Below are 15,957 nucleotides of genomic sequence, written 5' to 3'. Positions count from 1 at the left end.
AGTGTGTTTGCGAATGGATGGACACATAGAAATTTCCAGCTGCTGTGAAGGAAAGTCTGAGCCAGGCCAGAAATATCAACCTGTTGATTCCGTTGGCATTTTTCTACCCCCTGCCTGCCCTGACAGAGATAAGGAACCTAACGCACAGTATGTCGAAGGAGCTGGCTGAGGTGAGAAGGGACCGTGACAGACTCCAGGAGGTCTTGAGCAGGGTGCAGGCCGAATTACAGAACCTCAAAGGTAAAGAGGCACCGGGCAGGGCTGTGACGCCTGTGACAGCATTAACCTCAAAAGCCTAGAGTCAGTGAAAGCCAACAGGGAACAACACATTCGACTGCCATGATCCCAATAGGCCTATGGCCTGTGCAGCTCCCTCTGCACTTAAACTGACCACATCTCCCCAGCTGGGAGTCCCCAGTGGCTGTAGAGCCACCACAGATGTCTCCAATGCCACCCTCCTGTCTGGCCCCAATTCTCTCATTGGTTCTATGCCTTGGGCACCAGAGTTGGTGTAGAACCAGCCAGAGACTCAGGGACCCATAGGCCATTCCCTAATAGCTGCCCCCCATCTAATGGAAACAGACCCAGCTGATAATCTTGGCCCTAGTTGGCTAAATACATAATGAAGCCTAACATGAGATGGATACAATACTGTATAGCAGAAGCCACCAGATGGTGCTGTGGTACATCAGCTTGCAAATTCTCTTTCTAAGCATGTCAGCCGTATTGAAGACATGCTATGTCGTTCTTTGCAGGCTGTGAAATTTTTTGGGGGGGGAGCTGTGGCAACTCCACAGAGGATGAATATAAATCTATGAATGAATATTAAATGGATGAATATTTGCAACAATCTATTTAGCAAACTTTTCAGGAGGGTGCGGGGAAATTTCTTCGTGAAATTTATTAATAAGTCCAAATACTGAATAAAGGCTAGAATTTCTTTAACTGCTTGGGAGCACTTGGACTGCATTTTCACTCTCTAATCCAGGCTTGTCCCAAAATTTTGACTTCTCACAGAATTCACCTGCATGATATGTCCACCTGGCTGGCAGCGTTTTGAGAAAAGTTGCTACTTCTTTTCAACATCAGCTAAATCCTGGCAGGATGCTAAGCAGTTCTGTACCAATGAAGGGTCTGGCCTGGTTATCGTTAACACCGAAGAGGAACAGGTAAGCCAGCCACTCAGATTCCTATTGTGTATCATGCAGAATGGAGGAATTAAGCTCAAGGGGCCAGATTCTGTGCTGTTACACCAGGGTGAATCTGGAGTTACTCTAGAGTTACCCCAGCGAACCTAAGATCACAGTCTGTCCCAAGTTCTCTGGGAATTTAGCAATATCTTTGGGTGTAGCTTGCTGTTCAAGGGACATTGAGGGGACCTGGATACTTACAGTCATTTGAAAAATGTTGCGTGAGCTTTGTGAACAGAAATCTCAGAGTCAGATGTGGATGGTTTGATGGGAATCAAAATTCATGTGTGTGTTGGGGGCGGTTCTAATCCCGTGTGAATCCAAATCACAGAGTTTCATGGGGATCCTAAAAATTATATTTGATTGCTACTGACCTAGGCAGGATTTCAGCTGCTGACCCAGAGGTAAAATGCTTTCCACAGGAGGTCACTTCTACACTAGGAAAGGCCTTCTGATATCCTGTGGAAGACCCCACTCCTGATTCCTCTTTGGGACTTTGCAGAAGGAATCCTGCCCTGAGGGAGACTCCACTTTAAGTTTTACATTGAGCCCGGTGCCTGCTGGGAACAGGACTTTGGGAGACTAGTTGGTGCTGGGAGGATGCCCATGTAGTGCAGAGGTGGGCAAGGTACTGGTGTGAATCTGGAGTCACCAGAACCTAAATCTGACTCACGTGCACTACAGCTCATAGCGTGTGTATTTCGCTATCCCGTCTTCAGTTCTGGATTTAAGGCTCCCCCAGTAACCAGGGTGCAGAATGGGACTTAACAGGGACTGTAAGATGATTCCTTGGTCCCCCTGCCTGGAGGAGACCTATGGCCATGGATTTCACAGTCCCCAGAGGCAGACCTTCAGCAGCTGTAGAAGGATTGAAAATTATCTGCAGCCCTCAGGGAACAGCCGTGTAATATTCAGCCTTATTATTATCACTTATTTGCACTGTGGTAGCACGTAGAAGTACCAATCAGAGCCCTGTTTTATCTAGGTGCTGTACACACGTTACAAAAAGAAAGTCCCTGCCCCAAACAGGCCAGTGTTCACTCCTATTCTAAAGGGGAAATTTGCAGGACAAAGGGCAGAGATGAAATACCAGTGGTCAGAAAATGACTTTTTTTTTTTCCTGTGGAAAATTTCATTTTGGGGGGCAAACATTTATATATTGCAATTATTGGATTGAAAATCGAAACATTTCAATTTGGAAATGCTGCTGCAGTGCCTCATGGGAGCTGTAGTTTGGATGCCTCAGGCCCCCATTCTTTAGAGGTCAGACTACATCTCCCATGATGCACAATGGTCACTCCTCTTGAAGAGAGAAAGTGAAGCATCCAATGGAATGCCTGGTGCATCTTGGGAAATGTAGGGTGGCCAGACTTAATGTCAAGGTTTGGAAAAACAGGGGGAGGAGTGACAATGTACAGCGACAGACTCTGCTGGCCACAAAACACGGGCCCCATGAAACCCCCTCATCTCCCCCCTTAACTTCTGCTTGGGATCACGATTGTCTCCTTCACCTGTTTTCCCACATAGACGTTTTTGTCAAACCACATCACTCATCCCCATGTGTACTGGCTGGGCCTCAGCGACTCAGCGAAGGAAGGGGAGTGGCGCTGGCTGGACGGCAGCCCCCTGTCTGTCAGGCAAGTCCCTCTTTGTTTGGCCTCTTTGGAGAGAGAACTGTCCCTTACAATCAGCTGTTTCTGCTTTATCTGCTGTCCTGCTAAAGAGCCAGATGGAGCATTGATACCAATGCAATTGATACTAGAGGGGTCTCTGATCCCCTTTATTTGTTAAGCCACGTAAAGAAGGTTATGAGTCTGCTACTGCCTCCATGCTAATGTCATCCAGGGTCAGCACAGAGCCGGGGCAGATCCTGGGATGTTCCTGGGGAGCAGAAAGCTGCTTGACCATGGGGCATTCTGAATGTCCTGCTAAGGAACGGGGCTGGGGAGAACAGCAACATGGCCCTGTCCACTGGGCAAGGAGGCAGCACTCCTGGGTTGTAGTCCCATGAGTGTGCTCTGCTGGCCGACTGTGAGGCACATCTCTTCCTGCTCTGTGCCTCAGTTTCCTCACCTGTAAAATGCACTGGAAACTGATGTCGTCCAAACTGAGAACAGCTCTGGCTTGAGCAGTGGCTGGGCCAGCTTCCCCCTATTCAGTGGCTAGCACCAACCTGCCATGGTCCTGACCTCTAGTTACTACCTCAAGGAGTGAGTAGGCAGATCAGTCCATGCCCACCTTGACTCTCTCTGCTAAAACTATCAGACCAGTCACATCACCGCCGCCAACGGGCACTGGAGACCTGTCCCCTAGGAGCTGGCTCATTTCACACCACCTGCATGGAGGAAGTTTTCGAACCAGAGACACTGTACTCATGTGGACTCTGTTCTGTTACTAAGACCCACAGCCGCACTGGGAATGTGATGGGAGATGATTGCCAGCAGGGGCAGCCTATGGAAGCCAGGAGCAAGTGGAGCATTTGCAGGGGTGCTGGGATACACAGCACCCACCAGTGGGAGTTGCTCTAAGAGCACAGCCATTCAAACCATGTTTCTGCAGTGCAGGCACAGTCAAGCATAGGTCTCTTTGTGCCCTGACTGCCCTCTGTGCTGTGATGAGCAGCCACCCATCCTCTGCCTTCTTCCATCCACCCATCTTCCTCTTACCCACCTACTGCACCACCTGGCCTGCCAACCCCTGCTGTTTGGATGGTGACATTGAAAGGCAGCTAGAGCTGTGTGAAGCAGCTGGCATCCACCAGGGTCCTTCCATCCAAAGTTATTGGTTCCCCCACCTCCCTTTTAGAACGTCCATACCCACCTCTAATTCCAAGGGGCTTCGGTTTGTTTTTCAGGTTCTGGGGGCCCGGAGAACCCAACGATGTTGGGCAGCAAGGGGAGGACTGTGGCAGCCTCCGCTTTGACGGGAAGTGGAACGATGCCATCTGCTCCGTGACGGAGCACTGGATCTGTGAACGGCAGTGCTAGCTGAGTCCCTGAATCCACAACAGGGACGGGGGGGGGGGGGTGTCACACAGCCTGCCCCTCGTGGGACAGCTTAGCAGCTCATCTGTCTAAATCAGTGATTCTCAGACTGCCACTCGCGACCTGCAAGAAGCTCTTCAATGTGTCTCCTGCAGTTCTTTGCAGCACGCGCTATTAAAACACTGTGATTTAATTATTAGCAGATCTAAGTTATTAACCAATCTGGATGCTTTTACTATGTTATTAACCCATTGAGTTATCAACTTGCACTAAGCTACTAACTTATTTGTTGTGAGAATACTATATATAGATATGAAACTAAATATTTCCCATCACACTGTTTCAATATGAATAGTACTATAGTCAATGAATTCACCTACTGTGGTTTTTTTGCGTAACGGTGATGGCTAATTTGACTCCTGAGCCACCGAGGTCCGAGTATCACTGCTCTACACGCTGGGCGGCTATTGCAGCCAGTGGAGCTATGGGACAGGATCATGGAAAGCAGAGGTGGAGAAGCTGACTGGCATTGGACCGTCTGATCCATACTGGAGTTTTCTGGTACCATCCTGGCACATCTTTACATCACTTGTGCCCAGTACCTTTTAGGTATGCGTGTTTTTACAGCATCAGCCCACTTCATGCCAGATTCTGTGAGCTGTTCCTGTCTCTGGCTCACAGCTTAACTTTGTTTTATATCAGCAAAGTCTTGACCATTATTTTAGCTCAGGCCTTAGGCCTCGTACCAGGCCTCTGATACAAGGACTTATGTTTCAGGACCTCATCATGTTACCTTCCCCCAGTTTTTGTCTTTTTATGGGGAGGATGTTTACCCATCATCCCAGGAAATCATAATGCATGGACTAAAGATAACCTAGTGGTCTAAACATTATTATGTGTGTCGGAGAAAAACTGAGTTCTCACTCTTTTGTTTAGGTACAGCAAGTCAGATGCTTTATTAACTCTCACAATTGTGCAGAGGAGGGAGCTAAGCAGATCTCTCTCTGGTAACTAATTACAGCAAGCATTTATACCTTTCATTCACAGAAATAGTGAGGGACAGCTGCATTTTGCCTCCTTGATATCTCATTTCTAAATTGTTTTGACTCTTGCCAACATACAATGTTTTCTATACCTTATCTACACAAGGTCTTCTACACCTTATCTATACATACCAGGTCATAATGACTTATTACACAGTTCTTTCTCACCCGCCTTACACAGTCCTCGCTTCTATAAATCTCGCGTTATCAGGGTTATCAGGGTTACAGTTAGCCTGACTCTTGCTAACGAAGCCTGACTCTTGCTAACGAACTGTCATGCATTGCAGTTCCCTTCCGTCAGTTCTTTTCTCTGCTTCCACAACCCCCCCTTTTGTACTACTAGTACAACAAACATTCTCAAATCTCTATTTGCATTAAGTCCTGGACTTCAGATTCTACATCAGATGCTTCAATCTTAGGGGTTCTGATTGGATGTAATGACAATGCATGATTAGCATGAACATGAAAGGTATTACTATTATTACGTCTCTTACAATAACATAATCCTAAGCTAACTAATAGCAATACAAGTAATAACATTCCCATAGCAATACTATGATGGGGTTGTTGTATAGTCGTAGTCATAAAACACAATACATCATACTTAGTACATAAAGTGGATACTCTATAAGCTGTCTGAAAGGCATACTTTTCAACTGGATATATATTTTGAAGCATGTGAATTTGCCCTTGTACTTCAGAGATTTCCTGAATCTCTGGTAACAATGAAAACAAATTCTGAAATCTACCAGGTACTAAACTAGTCCAATTAAAGGGTATCTGGAACCTAAGGGCTACTTGGAAAACTCTATCTGCAGGCCAGTAAATGATATGATTGCCTGCAGTGGTAGTGAGATTAAAATGTATGTCTTGCGATATGGTGTCATTAACATACACACAGCTATCATTAGCTTGAAAAAGTAAGTGTCCTGTCAGGGTAGTTCCTTGTCCCCTACCCTCCCAGCAAACGTAGTCATAAACAGTGACAACTTCTCCTGGCTTCAGTTTACTGAAGCTGTGGGGGTTCTAATGGCCAAAATGTCCATAGGCTACCTAACCCCATCCAAATGTCAGGTGTAATCCTAGGAGCACTGACTAAAAATCGATTGGGCATACCAGGTGGTCTAATTTCCCAGATGTCTCGGTGAATTACCCAATCCCACATGCATCCTCCCCATGGACCCGGCAGGATACGGTATGTGGGAGCCCACACCCCCTGAACCGGTCCATATGCTTGGAAGGAGCACTGAGAACGTCCACACTTCCACCCAGAAAGTTTCCAAGTATGTCTCCATGGCCACGGATCAGATGGTACTGACGTGTCTGTAAGGGCAGTGGGCCAAGCCTGATGCTCTAGATCATTCCGAATGGCCATTAGCTGGTCATTCAGGAAATCCTGAATCTTCTGAGCATGCTAGATCCCACTGCAATGCCTTCCCAGCCTCAGTGATATTCAATACCATCTCTGTCAGCAACTTCTGGGTCATAGAACTAAGGGTGGAAATAACATGTAACTCACCAACTCCAGCCTGTACCTGGGTTAGTTGTGCTCCAGAAACAAGGCCAATGGCCTTCTCTAGTTGGCCCAATTTCTCATCATGTTCCTGGTTCTTAAAAATATTCCAAACTGCTGCTGCACTATTGGCCCCATCCCACAGGGATCCGGTCAAGTCTCTCTTCTTTCTAGAGGAAATAACCCAGGCCCTCTGTTGTGCTAATCTAATGGCAGGCCCCTGTGAGCAGTTCGGGTATGTAGAGGTAATCTGGAAACTGGAGAAGGGCAATGAAAATTTAACCGTCCCTAGTGTAGTGTTAATCACAGTCCACCGATATCCTACTACATCTCTCTTTGGTGTAGTACTATACCACATCTGTTGGTCAAATACCTTTATGTATTTCTGGGAGGCATTAACATTAATGGTATAAGAGGGGGTGTATTGCAATAAGGTACAAGTCACATTATTAGTCACCGGAATAAGTTCTATGCAGGTAAAATTTCCAGTGGCAGAACAAACTCTTTGGGTATTTGTTTGATTATTCACTAGTTGGGTGACCAAATAACAATAAGGGCCTTTCTTATTTAACACAGTACAAATTCCAGGAACAGCCATCATATCTACTTCACTATAGAACCCATCAATTGCAGTTATTAATTCTTGGGGTTCACTAGTAGTGATATCATGTACTTTTATTTCTACTGATCCATTTGTTTTCCATTCAATTGTTTGCTCATATACATTATCCTGAACTTTAAAGAATAATTTCTCTGAACAAAATTTCAGTAAATCACTGAGATGTGAAAGCCTTGGCCAATGAGTTTCATTGGAATGTATAGTACTGTTTGTATCTGGATAAGTTACAGTGGTGGTGGCAAGGGTCAAGGGACTAGTGGTGGGTGTAGTTTTTGTAGTGGCAAGGCGTTTTTGATATTCATCATCTGAAAGCCAATTAGGGAGGGCAGTGCATCCTGAAGGTACCTGTCCATAAGCACAAAGCCCTGATCCTGGAAAAAATCCACCCCACCACTGGACCCCGCATTCCCAGGAACGGTCCCCACAGTTCCCTCCTTGCCAATAAACAATGCTCCGTTTCTTTCACCAGGGCCAGTTCTTAATGTCTTTTGTAGTCAGGAATTTCTGGACTTTGGTGGTTTCAGCAGAGCGAGTGTTTCTTCTTTTCTTCAAAAGCAGTTGTGATTCACCATAGTGCAGGGGAGAGGTTACTAGCACTTCACCCTGTACTGGTGCGATTCCTGTAAAAGAATTCAAAGGCGTTGTAGATCTGTCAGTGGACAAGGGAGAGGTTACTAGCACTTCACCTTGTCCTCCTTCCCTGCTGTCCAGGAGGCACAGCAGAGCTAGCAGGAGAAATAGGCTTATCATCAGTCGGAGAGTCCTCCCAAGGTGGAGGGGTCTTTTTGCAGTGAGAAGCATGGGTCCAGGCAGGCAGTCCTTGGCACTTCACAACGGTGTTGGTGGTTAACAGGACTTGGAAAGGGCCCTTCCAGCGTGGAGCCAGGGCAGTCTTTCACTGATGGACCTTTATGTAGACCCAGTCTCCTGGTTCCAGTGAGTGGCAGGGCTGCACAGGATCCTTGGGTAGTGCGTCTTTCACCTGTATAAAAAGACTTAACACATTTCATTAGTGCCTGACAATACTTAAGCCTTGTGTCATCCATTAAATGAATGTCCATCTGAGCTAGGGTCAGTGGGGGCGCAGTTGGTAGTCGCATCGGGCGCCCTGTCAAAATCTCAGAGGGCTGAGTCCAGTCTTTCGATTGGGAGTGGCTCTCATACTCATTAGTGCCAGCGGAAGGGCGTCGGGCCACTTCAAGTTTGTTTCAGCACAATCTTGGCCAGTTTATTTTTCAGAATTCCATTCTGGCGTTCCACTGCCCTGGCAGACTGCGGACGGTGGGGGCAGGGAAGGTTGTGTTGGATCTACAAAGCTGCACATAACTCCTTTACAATCTGTCCAGTCAAATGAGTTCCACGGTCACTGTTGAGACTCACAGGGATGCCAAATCGCGGTACAAAATCTTGAAGCAGAAGTTTCACAACAGTCCTGGCATCTGCTTTCCTGCAGGGAAAAGCTTCAACCCAATTTGAAAATACATCCACTAAAACCAATACATATTCATAGCCACAACATTTAGACAGTTGAATAAAATCAATCTGAATATTTACAAAAGATCCCCAAGGGGGAGGGGGAGCTGCCTGCCTAACTTGAACAGCTTTACCAATGTTGTGCTGCTGACAAATCACACCTGGTTGACAGTAGTGATGTGCAATGACTGGGAACCCGAACGCACACCAATCTCGGTTCACCGCAGCAACCATCGCCCCTTTGCTCACGTGAGCCATTCCGTGGTATACACGAGCAAGATAGGGCATTAGCATCTTCGGGGCAACCAGGTGACCAGCTGGGGCACGCCAAAGATGGTCAGGGTGTAGAATCCAGCCATTAGCACTCCAAAAACGGTTCTCAGCTGCTGGTGCTGCTTCCTGGATCTTGGCCAGATCCTCAAGGGAGGCTAGTGGAGGCTGCTCAATCAAAGCACATGTATATTCACCCTGAGGTGCAGAAAGGGCCGCGGCTTTGGCTGCAGAGTCTGCCAAAGCATTTCCACGGGTAACTTCATCATGAGGGGTCTGGTGAGCTGTGCCTTTAACAACAGCGATAGCTTTGGGCAATACAAGGGCATCTAAAAGAGCAGAGACATACAGACTGTTCTTAATAGGAGAACCAGTGGATGTAAGGAAACCTCTATACTTCCAGAGCAACCCATAATCATGTACCACTCCAAAAGCATAACGAGAGTCTGTATAGATTGTAACTGCTTGATCCTGAGCTAGAATGCAGGCTCGAGTTAAAGCCACAAGTTCGGCCACTTGAGCAGAAAACACAGAAGGAAGAAAAGCAGAGCACACAGCATAACCAGCAACCAATTGACCCTTAGAATCTCGCAAGCACGAACCATCCACAAAGTAAATAAGATCAGGATTTTGCAAAGGCACATCTAGCAAATCATCTCTTGGATGGGAGAGAACCGATGTCACAGACACACAGTCATGTGGGTCTCAGTCTTCTGGCCCAGGCAACAAGGAGGCAGGATTTAGAACAGGGCAACGAGCCAAAGTAATATGAGACGAAGACAACAAGACAAGCTCGTATTTTGTAAGACGAGAAGTGGATAAATGCTGTGTCTTAGATTTTAACAAGAGAGCAGCCACAGCGTGAGGGACAGCAACAATCAAAGGAGATCCTAAGACAATAGATTCAGATACTTGAACAGCAAGGGCCGCTGCAGCCACAGCTCACAGGCAAGGGGGAAATCCAGCTGCCACAGCGTCTAGGGCAGTACTGTAATAAGCAATGGGACGGTGTTTATCTCCGTGCTTTTGCGTTAATACAGCCAAAGCAAACCCATTACGCTCATGACAGAAAAGAGTGAAGGGTTTAGCATAATCAGGAAGTCCCAGGGCCGGTGCACTGGACAGACTTTGCTTAATAGCAACAAAAGCTCGTTCAGCTTCTGGAGACCAGGGAAGAGGCTCAGGGGTACCTGACTTAGTCAGCTCCTGTAAAGGTTTAATCATTGTTGCATAGCCTAAAATCCACTGTCTGCAGTACCCAGTCATGCCAAGAAAAGTACGCATTTGAGAAACAGTACCAGGCCTAGGCATATTAAGAATAGCTGAAATCCGAGAATCTGATAAAGGACGAGTGCCAGGGGAAATATCATGACCAAGGTAATGAACCCTGGGCTGACACAGCTGTAGTTTTTCCTGGGATGCCTTGTGACCCTTAGCAGCTAAAGCAGTCAAGAGACTCAAAGTATCAGCTTTACAAGATTCAAAAGAAAGGGATGCCAGCAAGAGATCATCCCCATACTGTATAAGCACTGATTTACCTGGAAAAACCACATCGTCCAGATCCTTCTTCAGGATCTTGGAAAACAAGGATGGGGACTCAGTAGACCCTTGGGGTAACCGAGTCCAGGTGTACTGGCGTCCTTTATAGGTAAAGGCAAACAGATACGGACTCTCAGGGTGAATGGGGATAGAAAAGAAAGCTGAACAAAGGTCCACAACAGTAAAGTGGGTGGCTGAAGGGGGAATACAAGACAGAATTGTAGCTGGATTTGGAACCACAGGAAAATAAGGCAAAACAACAGCATTAATCGCGCAGAGATCTTGAACAAACCGATAGGTGTTCTTTCCTGGCTTCTTTACAGGACAGATAGGAGTATTACAAGAACTGGTGGTGGCAACACTAATACCCTGCTGTAATAAAGACTCCATTACTGGGGCTATCCCTTCCTCTGCCTCAGGACGCAGAGGGTATTGGGGAACCCTTGGCAAAGCTTTAGAAGGATCAACAAAAATCTTAACCGGTTCGGCGGTCAGAATCTGTCCCACTTCATTGGCATGCGGAGACCAGAGATGAGGAGGAACTTGTGATAACAAATGCACAAGGTCAGGGCTACGAGTTGTTGGTAATTTAGCTGGCTTCTCTATGTGGAGTGTAGCCAACACTAGATTGGTATTCTCATTAGGAACCTGTAAGAATACGCCATCTGGTGTGCAATAGATAGTACAACCTAATTTACACAAAAGATCCCTTCCCAGCAGATTCACAGGAGAGGAGGGGCTGAGCAAGAATGCATGCTTGTTAGCCAGGGGCCCTAGTGAAACCGCAAGGGGTTTTGTGACAGGATGCGAAACAGGTTGATTTGAAATGCCAACGGCATTTACAGACAAAGTTGTCAAAGGAACAGAGGGAAACTCCGCGGATCTTAAAGCAGATCTACTAGCTCCAGTATCCACAAGACAAGTAACAGATTGTCCTGCAATTTCACAATTTACATAGGGACCTTCTTGATTAATGGGAATTAAAGGATTCATGATGCAGTTACGTTCCCTCAGGCTGTCCTAGTAAGAGGTAGTTTGTGGGGTAAAAGTAGACGCTTCAGGATTTGGGAAAGGAGGTGGAGGGTTCTGAGATAATCGGGCTGGGCACGCATTTTTCCAGTATCCCTCTTGGCCACAAATGTAGCATGCAGTGTACCTGGACTGGGCAGGATCCGGGAGACCTTTCCCTCTTCCTCGCCCACGACCTCGTCCTCGTCCTCCTTTCATTCCCCCACGGCCCTGGTTTTGATAAGTTTTTAACTGCAAGGCCAAACGTTTTGTTTCAGTATTCTCTTTCTTCTGCTCTAGGCAAGCTGCACAATGATTGGCGACTGTCACCAGTTCAGAAAGGGGTTTCGTTTGCCAGCCAATACAGATAGTTCTTAACTGCTGCTGAACCTTTGGTAAGAGTCCCTGAACGAAAGCAGCCCCTACGGCCTCTCTGGCATTTTCAGCTGGCTGAGTGATTCCCGAATATTGTTCAAAAACCTTAGTGAGTCTATCCAGATAATCAGCAGAGGACTCTCCTTTATTCTGTTTACAGTAGGTAATCTTTGTCCAATCTGTCTTCTTAGGGCAGACTTCCGTCACAGCATTTATGAGACGTTCCCTAGCCTCTCTTAAATCACGGTCAATTCCAGGGTCGGCCCCTGGCCAGGCTGCCTGTCTGGTAAGCCGTTGTCGAACTTCGGCTGGCATAACCATCCGCAAGAGTTGATTAATGTCTGCCCAAGATGGATTATAACACTGAACCACCGTCCGGAGCTCGTCTCTAAATTTTTCTGGCTCCTCCCTAACATTAGGAAATTCCTTCACCAAGGTTCTCAGCTCTCCTTGTGACCACGGGGCATGCACTGTAACCAACTGTCCTGCAGTCCCGGGCAGTTCTCTTAAAGGATCCTGGAGTGTCTGGGCTAGGCTTCTAGTAAAGTAAAGGGTAGCCTCCTCAGAAGGACCAGAGTCGGGGGAGCTACTGGGAAGATCCGAATCACCCCTTTGTGGTGAAGAGGAGGATTCTCTCCTAGGAGAAGAAAGAACAATGTGTGCAGCTGATACATGCGGTGGTGAAGCTGGCACTGCCGGGCGAGGTTCGTTAGCAGACTCAGGCAGTGCAGGGGGAGGAGGCGGCCCGGGCTGCTGCTGCTGAACGTTACTGAAGAAATCTACAATTTCCTCAGCAGTTTCCTCCTCACTCTCAGCCCTAACTAATTGGGGATAAAGGGGAGCAGAAGGAATTGCTCGAGGGGGAAGAGGATACAGAGGAGCAGAAGGAATCACTCTAGGGGGAAGACAGCCGGATGCCTTACATTTAAGCTGTAAATGTTGTACTTGGGCTTTTAATTTTTCCTGGGAGTCCTTTAGACTCCGCACCCGAGACTCGTGGAGTCTCTTTGTTGCTTCCTCCCACCAACAGACAAATTGCTCCCACTGCGTTTCAGAGGCTTTTGGGGAAGCCAGGGTTTCTCTGAGGTATTTAAGTTTATCTAAATCGAAGGTACCTTCTAGTGGGCATTGTTTAGATGGATTTGCACGCGTGTAAAGATTCCAATGATCTAAATACCTGCAGGTTGTCGGACCATAATGTACGTACATGAAATAAGCTGGGGTACCCTTAGGGGGTGAAAGGGATTGCTTAGACTGTCCCCCACCCATTTTCCAATCACACACTCAAAGGGGGAAGGATGCCCTGTCCGCACTAGCGGCTTATAAACTAAGGATCTCCCTACAGGGTATTCACACAGGAGAGACTAACGAGGATAGCCATGACCCTCCTACACCTCCCTTCAGCAAAGAGCGTCGGCTAATCTCAGAGAGACGGCGCCGCTTACTCTGTTGCATCCAGTGAGATGATCAGACTGTCAGTGGCTCACACGGAGAGGAAAAGGGGAGGGAAGATGGGTTCACACACTCCTAGACCCAGGTAGCCTCCTCGCTGGACGATGCCAGGCCGAGTCAACCTACCATGGGTCGGATCCCCTAAAAGATCCTCTAGTTACCGGGCTTGCGTTAGAGTAGTTCTGGTCACGAGCCAAAAGACTTCGCAGAGTACTCTGGGCGTCTTCCGGTAACACTCAATTCACACTGTGCACACACACACACACCACACACACACCAAGGCCTTATTCCATGTACTATTCCCAAGTACCTCGATGCATCACTCGAGTCGGTAACAACCCCTCAACACCGGTGCATACCTATGCACCTCGCATATGCATACAGGGGGCGGCAAACAATTCCCCTACTACGCCGCTCTGCATCTGACCTTGCTGCACAGTCAATAAGTTTGGATGGCGTGAGCCCAACAGGGGCAGACGGCCCCACGGACAGTCCTCCTCCGACACCCCAATAGAGATTTCAAAAGGTCTCTTACCTCTATTGTGGCGCCATGGGGTTCGAAGGGGAACGATCCATAGCAGCTGCCGGTGCCTCAGTGGGCGTTGCCATCCCGGATGAGCCCCCAAATTGTCGGAGAAAAACTGAATTCTCACTCTTTTGTTTAGGTACAGCAAGTCAGATGCTTTATTAACTCTCACAATTGTGCAGAGGAGAAAGCTAAGCAGATCTCTCTCTGGTAACTAATTACAGCAAGCATTTATACCTTTCATTCACAGAAATAGTGAGGGACAGCTGCATTTTGTCTCCTTGATATCTCATTTCTAAATTGTTTTGACTCTTGCCAATATACAATATTTTCTATACCTTATCTACACAAGGTCTTCTACACCTTATCTATACATACCAGGTCATAATGACTTATTACACAGTTCTTTCTCACCCGCCTTACATGGTCCTCGCTTCTATAAATCTCGCGTTATCAGGGTTACAGTTAGCCTGACTCTTGCTAACGAAGCCTGACTCTTGCTAACGAACTGTCATGCATTGCAGTTCCCTTCTGTCAGTTCTTTTCTCTGCTTCCACATGTGGTTGCTTTATTTTACCATCCATACACTCATGCCCTATCTGTCCCTTAGTCTGCACATTCCCTCGTATGACTGATAGACAAATTTTATTATCCAATTATTTTTAGTCCCTTATGGTGGGCCTGGAAATGTTAGTGCCGGGACCTCGACTGAGTTGTGGGGTCTGTGCTTGTGCCTTTGCCGGTATTTGTTAGTCCACACTTGGGGCTTTGATGAGAAAAAAAAATCTAAATTTTATAAATAACATGAATATATGGATATACATAAATGAATATATGTTGTGATTACTATGTGGCTGATAAATGATCAGATGTGATATATGAGGGGGCTTATATGCTGTATATGTTAGAAGTATTTGCTTTAACACCTCACTCCTTAAAATGATTATTCATTACCACAGCAGTATTGATTGACATTTCCATCCCCTTCTTCACTTCTTCTAACCCTGGCTTGAAAAAATCCTACATCCGAAGAAGTGGGCTGTAGCCCACGAAATTTGTTAGTCTCTAAGGTGCCACAAGTACTCCTGTTCTTTTTGCGAAAACCTAAAGTATACCCTGTTATTTCTCTAAAGCCCTTTTATTCCCGAGAAATCAAGGTTCTCCATTTTACAGCCCAGGAGAGAGAGGATCCTGAGTGGCCTGAAGTCTACTATGAAGGAAAAAGCAACGGTGGCATAGAAGAAGTGAGCCTTTCCATCACCCTTGGGCATAAGTAGTAACAGCAAATCCAGGAGCTGTGCATCACCTTTGTGACAATGTTTTCAGCCAACCCAGGAGGGACAGAACGGATATACCACACCATTGACACAAGTGATGCTCGCCCAATTAGAGCCCAACCCTACCAGATAGCTCCTCCATCCAAAACCGGAATAGAAAGGGAGATCAAGGACATATTACCGATGGGTGTAATCCTCCCCTCTGAGAGTCCACGGGCCTCTTCAGTGGTTCTGGTTCCCAACCAGACAGGGAAATCCACTTTTGTGTGGACTACCATAAGCTAAATGCTGTAACTCACCCAGAGAACTATCCAATGCCACACACAGATGAGCTATTGGAAAAACTGGGATGTGCCCAGTTCATCTCCACCTTAGACTTAACTAAGAGGTACTGGCAAGTACCGCTAGATGACCCCGCCAAGGAAAGGTCAGCCTTCATCACCCATGTAGGGTTGTATGAATTTAATGTGCTGCCTTTCGGACTGCAAAATGCACCCGCCACCTTCCAGAGACTGGTAGGTAACCTTCTGGCTGTATTTGGGGAATTTGCAGTCACCTACCTAGATGATGTGGCTATATTCTCAGATTCTCGGGCAGAACACCTGGAACACCTCCGATCTGTCTTCCAGTGCATAAGGGAGGCAGGATTAACCATTAAGGCCAAAAAGTGTCACATAGGCCTAAACCG

At 46.9% G+C, this 15,957-nt stretch overlaps 1 protein-coding gene and 1 long non-coding RNA gene across 8 annotated transcripts in view; one reads left to right on the top strand and one right to left on the bottom strand.

Annotated features, from left to right (window-relative positions):
* Positions 1–4,545, top strand: part of LOC101946298 (CD209 antigen-like protein C) — a 47,620-nt gene extending 43,075 nt beyond the window's left edge. For all 6 annotated transcript variants that reach the window (XM_065576129.1, XM_065576133.1, XM_065576131.1 and 3 more), the window contains 4 exons: positions 127–240; positions 1,018–1,169; positions 2,718–2,827; positions 4,045–4,545. In XM_065576129.1, the coding sequence (XP_065432201.1) occupies positions 127–240; positions 1,018–1,169; positions 2,718–2,827; positions 4,045–4,177 (509 nt within the window). In that variant the 3' untranslated portion in view covers positions 4,178–4,545. The remainder of the gene's footprint in view (positions 1–126; positions 241–1,017; positions 1,170–2,717; positions 2,828–4,044) is intronic.
* A 555-nt stretch (positions 4,546–5,100) lies between these two features.
* Positions 5,101–15,939, bottom strand: LOC135977091 (uncharacterized). 2 transcript variants are annotated; one of them, XR_010594445.1, is made up of 2 exons: positions 14,002–15,939; positions 5,101–8,809 (listed from the first exon to the last, which is right to left on the bottom strand). It is a non-coding gene; the product is annotated as an uncharacterized LOC135977091 (long non-coding RNA). The 2 variants fall into 2 exon arrangements; XR_010594446.1 differs by lacking the exon at positions 14,002–15,939 and adding an exon at positions 11,788–13,995.
* Between the last annotated feature and the right edge of the window lie 18 nt (positions 15,940–15,957).

The sequence above is a fragment of the Chrysemys picta genome, chromosome 22, assembly GCF_011386835.1.
Source record: "Chrysemys picta bellii isolate R12L10 chromosome 22, ASM1138683v2, whole genome shotgun sequence".
Taxonomy (NCBI): domain Eukaryota; kingdom Metazoa; phylum Chordata; order Testudines; family Emydidae; genus Chrysemys; species Chrysemys picta.
This window is presented reverse-complemented; position numbering and strand designations above follow the sequence as displayed.